The following is an 8,487-nucleotide window of genomic DNA, read 5'->3' on the forward strand; positions in this document are numbered from 1 at the left end:
CCCCCCCCCGCCCCCAGATATGTAGGAATTAAGCACATGCCCACACAACTTTAACTCTACCTTCTTTGATCAGCTTATAGCATACATGCATTTTTGCCTTTGAATGGTACAGACCATAAACTAAAAGTACCTGCCTTACTGTCAAACATTTAGCCTCATCCACAAAAGAACATCAAATCTGGTCATTCTATGACCCCTTTGCCCTACTGCATAATGCCATTTAACACTGTGCTTCACTTTCCCTTTTGTTAAATGCATAGAACAGTCATTTTCCTACTTTTAATAGTCTTCACACCAAGAAGTCCCTGTGCCACACTAATAACAGCCTACAAGATGTAGTGGATTTCTTTGCAGGCACATGCACCTGTTTCCCTTTTATCAGGCCTAAGAGGGGTCAGGCAGAGGAGCTCTTGCACTGCCTCCACAAGGAAAATGCCCCTTCCAGTTTACCTCACTTACCAACACAAATTCTATGGTTTCCAATGGCTTTGCCTGAAGTCAGGGAGATTGGAGGTTGCACATACATTACCTGAGTACTTAATTTCCTAGTTCTCAAAAGTTTGCATTTTGCTGAACATAAAAGTCAGGGTGTGCCTGAGATAATACTGGGAAACTTAAAGTCTTTGTTAACAAAAGAAATTCTGTGACAAAAAGCTTAAATGAAAGACATTTCTTTTGGGAATCAACTATTTATGTGATGCTAATTCCAGTAGTTACTGTGCAGCTTTCTGTTTGTGGCTTGATAAAGGTAGAAGGTGTTGTGTCATTTTTATGTGCTCTGTCCTGCACACTTGTATAGTGATTAGGGCAGGGGTGGGCAGTTATTTTGGCTGGAGGGCTGCTTAACAAGTTTTGGCCAGCTGTTGAGGGCAGCTGTTGAGGGCTGCCCCCTGGTCACCATCTTGGAACCGGAAGTCCCTCCTCTTGCCCCCAGAAATACTCCTTTTGGCTAGGGAGTTTGCCATCTTGGAACTGGAAAAAAAACCAAATTATATCAACATCAACAATCAGACAACATACATTAATTTGTTTTAAAAAAATGTTGTTGTCCTGATTTATGTACATTTGTGTAATGTATATAGAGATGATTGCATGATAGCTTAAAATGAAGTCTTACTTTTGTGTATTGGTGGGGGGGTATGGAGGGGTGGGTACACAGTTTGTGTAGGGCTGTGGATGTGGGTGGGTATGTGTATGTGGAGTGTGGGGGAGGGTGTGGCTGTGTGGGGGTATAGTTAAGTGTGGGTATACTGTATGTGGATGTGTTGGGTACAGGATTTGTGGGGGGGACACGAGTGGGGAGGAGGGTGGCTGAGGGGTTGTGACGTGTGGATGAGGAGGGTGGCTGGGGTGTGTGAGGGAGTTTAGGTGTGGGGTGTGTGGGTGCATGTGTATGATGGGTTGTGGGGGGGACCCCCTACAAATGTGCCCCCCTCCTTTATTGCACATAGCCCCTGCCGCTACTACCACCAGCAGGTGGTGAGGCCTCAGAGTGTTCATGGCCTGCAGCAGATGGACACCCTGGTGGTACGCAGTCCCAGCAAGACCCATGACTGCATGTGGCCAGGCTGCTGGCAGGGAGAGTTGCGGAGCTGGCCCAGCTTCATAAGAGCCCCTGCCAGCCCAGGTTCCGCACTCCTGTCTCCCTACCCTGGGCTCCTGCCAGCCATGGCCCTGGACCTGGAGCGCTGGTGTGGGCCCTGCATGCTCACCCACCAACTTGCTGCCACTTCCACCCCCACCTGCCCCCAATCCCCTTCCCAGCCACTTCTTTCCACCTGCCGCCACCACTGTGGCAGCACATGGTTCCCAGCTGCTTGACCAGGACTGTGGAATGCACCAGGGGCCAGCCTGGCTACTGTGGTTCCCAGCTGGTTCCTGCTGCCACTGGCCCTGGCCCCAGGGCACTGCACTCCTGCCTGCCCACTCACTGCCACTTCCTGCCTTCCACCGCTACTCTTCCCCTACCGCTTCCTTTCCTTCCCCACCTACCTCTGCCTCTCCCCGCTGCCCCACTGGCTGCTCTGGTGGTGTGTGGTTCCTGGCTGCATGGCCAGGACCACATGAAGCGGCAGGAGCCAGCCTGGCCTGACTCAGGCCCTGCGGTTCCCAAGTGCATGCCCAGGACCACACGACACAGCAGGACCCAGCCGGCAGCCGCAGGGACCTGGCCTGGCTGACTCCTTATGAGTTTTAGTTACTGTAACCACCAGTTACTATAAGCATGATTAGTATATATGTTTCTCAGTCCCTTCCATCCACTGGAATATACAGCCTCATCCATTCATTAAGCCACATGTGCTCACCCTCTAGCCTGTGAGAGGGATCCAGCCTGTGGAGCCATATCAACTAGTCCACAGGGTTCCTCATGAGTCTGAACATTTTGCTGTGGGGGAGTGGTGGCAGGTAATTACTTCCTCCCCTGCTGTTAAGTTGCCAGACTGATGCGGGAGCACTGGGGACCAGATAGTGTGGCTCTGCACACTAGATTGGGTATGTGAGATCAACTGGAGAAGTACAAGGCAGAACCAGGCAGTGCAGGGCAGCATGGGGCCAACTGAGGAAGCACAGGGGTGACTGAGGCCTGGTCCTGCCATGCAGGACCTAATCCAGCCCACAGATTGGCCCTGTACCACTTATCCAAACCCTGGGACCAAAACGTTGAGCACCACTGGACTAAGCCATTAGCTCTGAGAGAGCTGCTCTTGGCATCTTGGTGCCATGTACCCATCACAGGTAGCAACTGACTGCAATGTTACATACTTGCTTGTTTGCACTGCTTGAATGGTACAGCAACCCAAGTCTAAACCCCAACTACACCTCTGTCCATTGGGTTCTGTGCCTCTGCTACAACCCATGAAAGTAAACTGACCTTCCAGAATGTTCCAAAAGCAAATAATATGAAACTTTAAAATGAATTCCTAAGATAAGGCCCTCAGAACAGCCTTCTAACTTATCATACCTGATATTGTGAGTAGCAAACATTTGATAGCGCAGCTAGAATCCAGGATAAAAGATCCCATTTTGTTATCTTTCTGAATATAATTAGATCTAAATTTTCCAAAGTGGCACTACATTATCTATAGAACAGGAGGTAGATAAGTCAGAACTATTATTCCAGCATTTAATGATCCGTTAAGTGATTTTTACTAAGTACCACTTGCAAGCAGCACCAACGTAAACCATATAAGACCTCACATTTTTTAACAGAGCTCTGCTGTGGGCATTTCTGTAACAGTTAATCTGCTGTGGGCTCCATAGGTATTATGATCCAGATGAACACAACATGAGTTACTGCCCTATACATTCATTGCTTTACTGATTCACTGATGTAGAAGAAGAGTTTAGCCAACACCACTTTCTCAGTGTAGTTTTTAAATAAGGCATTTTCCCTTTTGACTGTAGTCAGTCCCATAGTATAAACACCCAGTGCAAGCAAGTATTAAGAACAGCCAGTTGATCAGATTATTTGGTGGCTCAATATCCCTTTGATTTATTCCCAGAAAATATAACAATACAATTTCTACTTCTCTCTTATCCCTTTTGGTAATAGTTAAAATATCATTTTACGGACTTGATAAGCCAGAAAGATTCTGAACTTAGCCATGAAACCTTTATAGGAATGACTGAGGGTCTTTACAGAGTTATAATGTAATGGCTGTTTCAGGGAACCAAAACGTTTCCTACAAAACTTTTGGCTCTAGGGAAGTAGCACCTTAAAATCCCTTCTCAGATTACAAACTGGAGACCCAATCTCGCAATCTGTTGCCTTTTGCTGTACCCATCCTCAACGTAACACAGAATCAGAGGCTAAAAACACTGAGTTTACCTAGTGCTCAGCATTTCCTTACCACTGACGTACTGCAGAACTCTTGAGCCCTCAGACTTTGGAATTTAGGTGTTTTTTGTCTACAACAACTTCCTATATTCACTACAGAAATTATTAGTGAAAGTTAAATATTGACATCCTAGAGGAAAAGCCATGCAGAAGGTATAAGCCTGAATCTTAACTTGCCATGATATGTATTCATTTCAAAAAGGCTATTTTTGGACATCAGTAACTTGATGTTGATGCCAAAGATAATATGCTACTGAACACTGAGTATCTACAGCCCAAAGCAGTCTGCATATGAAGGTATCCTACCTACACTTCTTCAATTTCCCCAGCAAGTTTCTTATGCAATATCTAATTTAAAAGCTCTTCCAGGAATTCCACAGAATTAATAACTTGACTAAATTAATGACAGTATTATAAATAACCATATCATTTATTTACATTACTATTCATCTTTAAAATTTACTGATGCTCAAGTGAAATTTACTGATGCCCAAGTGCTCAAAATTCTGCTTAAGTATCTCTTTGAAGAAGAACATTTAGAAATGATTTTGCATGAAAGAGGGATATTCTTCTTAAGAATTGCTTTTCTCCTGCTGCTCATTCTGCTAACTACCTTCTCTAACTAGATATTGGCATGGCCCCAATTTTAAAAGGGAACTGACATGACGTTGCTATTTGAGGCAGAGTTCAGATCTGTGTTGTCTCATCAGCACTTGTCAGACTCATTAAGCCCTCCTGAATCCTTTATATGGCTCTGGGGATTAGAAAAGCCATGTACCTTGTAATTAAAATCTTTAATTGTACTGGCAAAATGAAAACTATCTACTTTTCAAAAATAAAATACATTACGTATTTGTCATCAAGCATTTTATTAATAATTTTGGTATTTATTAAATCCAATTATTGCTTCATTATAAAATTAGAGCATGATAAAAATGCATGCTTTCTGAACTGATTCATGGGACAACTAATGCAGTGTAAATCAACTACTGTTTGAAGACAGATTCTCTCCACACTGTGTTTCTGCTTTGACAGCCACTTTACCAGCAAGTGAGTTCAGAGTTCAATACTGCAGCCTGTTTGAACACTGTTTAAAATTGGTGCTCTGGATCCCTGCACTACTGCTGAGGCCCAGTAGTTGCCTGAAGCTTGCGCAAAGCTGTTTACACAGCAATGTGAAAAAATGGTCACAGTAATGCAAGCTAGCATCAGTGCGTACAGTGAAAGGAACACTGTAGGGGGGTATGGAAGGCTGCAATTGGAGTATAGGCAGAGAAGACGACAGAGTAGGGCCAATGTAAAATTTAAGTAATGCCCAATCAATGCAAGCAATGCATGTAGTGGCTGACAGTAGGATTTCCAGTAATCCTATTGTAGACTAGAAGCCATCTGACTCGGTATGCAGAAGAGCTGTATTTAAGAAAGAAAAGCTAAAGTACTCAGGAAGGCAGTTCACTGATAGAAATGTTTAGGGGCTCATTGAAAATAGTATCCCTCAGGCTGTGCTATTCCTCTTTGCCTTCTAAGAGCAGGGCCGTGTATAGGTTTGCTTACATGAAGATAAGAGGGGTCAGCTTATATGGCTATTGGAGGAGTCAGATTCACTGCCTTGTTTGTGACCTTGAGTTTGATTCCTAACATGTAAAGCTATGTAAGTATCAAGTTCATTCTCTTACATCTAAAATAAAAGCTATGATACAGCAAGATCCCAGCAGACAGAAAATAGCGATAAAGTCTACTACCGACGTACTTACTTGGAGCCTGCTTTAATCTCAGTAGAGACACTTTCCATACCTAAATCATGTTCCAAGAAATTCAATGTGGTTTAATCAATTATGCCTCAGAACTCCCCTGGGATATAGTTAATAACTCTCTGGCTGGGATTACTAGTTGAGCAATGAAGAGATTAAATGACTTGCCTAGTTTAAAGAAGAAGTTTGTGACAGTCAGAACTAGAATCCAGATCTCTTATTTCTCAGTGCTGTTCTTTGGCCTATGACTCAGTGCCCTGTAGCAGCATTTCCCAACCTGTTTCAGTCTACGGCACACTTACCTAAACAAAGCACCACCGCACACCAGCGGGGGTGGTGCACAGCCAGCTGGACAGCATTTTGGGTTGGAGCCACGCCCCCTGCCTGGATGAAGCCATGCTCCCCAACTGTCTGTGTCCTCAGCAGCAGGTGGTGGGGCTTGGCTCCAGCCCAAAATGCCGCATCGCATGCCAGTTGGGAAAAGCTGCCCTATAACTTATACCTGGCATTTTTAATACTTTATACCTAAACAATTCCCCAAACACTTTTTGCTTATGCCAAGTAAAATGTCAGGTGCATTTTTAAGGACTAGCAAACATATTCTGTATCAGAGTTTGAGTAGAAAAAGCAAAATACAACTTTGTTTTTTGCTGAGCTTCAGAACACTTTAATCAGAACGTAGCAAAAGCTGGTCTGTTTCCCAGTTGAGACCCCAACAGCAAGGACACAAAGACATAAGAGGAAGTTGTGAAAATGTTCTTCTGAGTTTCCTAACTTTTGAGACTGTGTACAGGCTGCAAAGCATAAGCTACAACAAAGAACACGTTTCATCATTTGTAAACAACTAGGTTGATCCCAAAAGCTTGACTAATGCTATGTTACCATGCTGCATCCTCTGCCATAACTGACCATTCCTCCACAATTAGATTACGCAGCTTTACATTTTCCTGATTAAGGATTATAATAAATTAGCTAATTGGGCTTTCTTAGTTCAGTATCAAGCCTTTCTTAAAGGCAACAAGCAGTTAAATCACAGAGAATGCATAAGGAAAAAAGAAACCTTTACCTTGGAGAATGAGTTGATGATGCTGTAGGGATCCTATGACCCCAGCTGACTTCCTGTCCTTCGGGAGGGGGGCTGGACTCGATGATCTTCTGAGGTCCCTTCCAGCCCTAATGTCTATGAAATCTATGTATCGCTATAAAGAACTCGATCAACTGTTCTATCTGAGCTGGTAAGGACCATCATGCTAGCACAAGGAGGCATATCTCCCAGAATAAAAGGTTGATGCCTCTTTCAAATGTTTTAAAACCTGAGTCACTTGATGCTTGTAGAACAGAATACTTACCAGAATATCTTCCAGTTTCATATCTAGCAGATCTGTGCCTGTAATGTACTTTTTCCAGTCTTCTTGGTCTTGTCCTTCTTCCCCCACATTATCTAGGATCAGTTCAAAGAAAATCACCTTCTCTGAAATGGTACTGAACGTGTTGTCAAAGCAGAACATGTAATCTCCATCTTCTGCTTCTACGCTGAATATAAGCAAATACAATTAAACACAACATTATATTTTTAATATTGACTCTAAAGTTACATTTTATATACAGTTCTTTACATCACTTAGTCATGTGATTACAGATAAATACACTATAAAATATAAATGAAAAGTTAGGACATGCTACAGATTGGGATTACTACAACATCTACATTGTTTTCTTAAAAACATATGCTCCAGCTAGGTTGAAATCTGATCCTGAGGAACAGTGGTTTCCTTGAATTTTTTTAAATTCAAGCTTTGAAAGATTATTGTGTGCAATCAGCACTTTTTAAGTACAAGCTGACTGTTGTCTTGTATTTTTGTTTTACCATAGCTAAAGTTTAAATTGAGCACTGGCTGTAAAAAGGAGCACTCCCATCTTCACAAATAGATCCTGCTTCACTCAAGTCAATGGGAAAGTATAATTTTAACTTAATTGTACTATTTAGAAAACGTGTACAAACTTGTAGAGAAGAATCAGATTGACAAGCCAAGCCCACAACTCCTTGAAATGGTTATAGGTTACTGAAAAGTTTATTTTCTATATTAAAGAAAGAACCTTTTTGAACTCCACAAATAAGTTCTTTTGATCTCTGCGTTGCTCTTGATGGCTAGTGAACAGTAGGTGTACACCAGTAGAGATTTTTTGGGCCAATACAGATGGCTGATTTTTCATGAGCTACATCGGCTGGTCCGATTGCTGATATGTGGCCCGGCAGCATGGAGAGCGCATTCGGCTGGTACGTCTGTTGTGAGGGAAAAGGGAAGGGAAAAGTGGGGAGGGAAGGAGTGTGGGGGAGCAGATAGAGGCCCCTGTGGTGAGGGAGGGAGTGGAGCTGGGGCAGGCACTGCGCAGGTGAGGCAGGGCGTGGGACATATCTGTGGCTCATCCTGGGGGTGGGGGGGTTGGCTCTCACCACTGCACGCACCCCAGGAGGTCATGGGGGAGGCATGTGTCCTCTGGATCTGTACACGAGGCAAGGGCAGGCTGCCACCGCAAGCATGGGCAGCACTGGGCTCCTTCTGGCAGAGGGACTGGGCTGGGCTGCACTCAAGGTGGGTGGCAGCAATGCTGCTACTGGGGGGGCTACAGAGAATTTTGGGGTGGCTGTAGCCTACCCTGTAGCACCTTTCCTAACACTGCCACTGCCTATCTTGAGCACAGCCCTAGCTCAGCCTCCCACTGGGAAGAGACCAGCATTGCCCCTGGGCCCAGCCTGCAGTGGCAGCCTGCCTTAGCCCTGTGCATAGATCTGGGGAGCTCACGTTCCACCCCCCGCCCCCCCCCCCAGCCACATCTGCGGGGGGTCCTTGCTTGTCCCCGCCACGTCCCCGTCAACACCGCTCCTGCTGCCTCTGG

The 8,487-nt window shown here is 44.5% G+C and overlaps 1 protein-coding gene across 2 annotated transcripts in view; it reads right to left on the minus strand.

The window, feature by feature from the left end:
• TMED5 (transmembrane p24 trafficking protein 5) overlaps positions 1-8,487 on the minus strand; it is an 18,102-nt gene that overhangs the window by 2,816 nt on the left and 6,799 nt on the right. For both annotated transcript variants that reach the window (XM_019501618.1, XM_019501617.1), the window contains exon 3: positions 6,939-7,122. In XM_019501618.1, the coding sequence (XP_019357163.1) occupies positions 6,939-7,122 (184 nt within the window). The remainder of the gene's footprint in view (positions 1-6,938; positions 7,123-8,487) is intronic.

This window comes from Gavialis gangeticus, unplaced genomic scaffold (genome assembly GCF_001723915.1).
Source record: "Gavialis gangeticus isolate Ggan-Ray unplaced genomic scaffold, GavGan_comp1, whole genome shotgun sequence".
In the NCBI taxonomy this organism is placed as follows: Eukaryota; Metazoa; Chordata; order Crocodylia; family Gavialidae; genus Gavialis; species Gavialis gangeticus.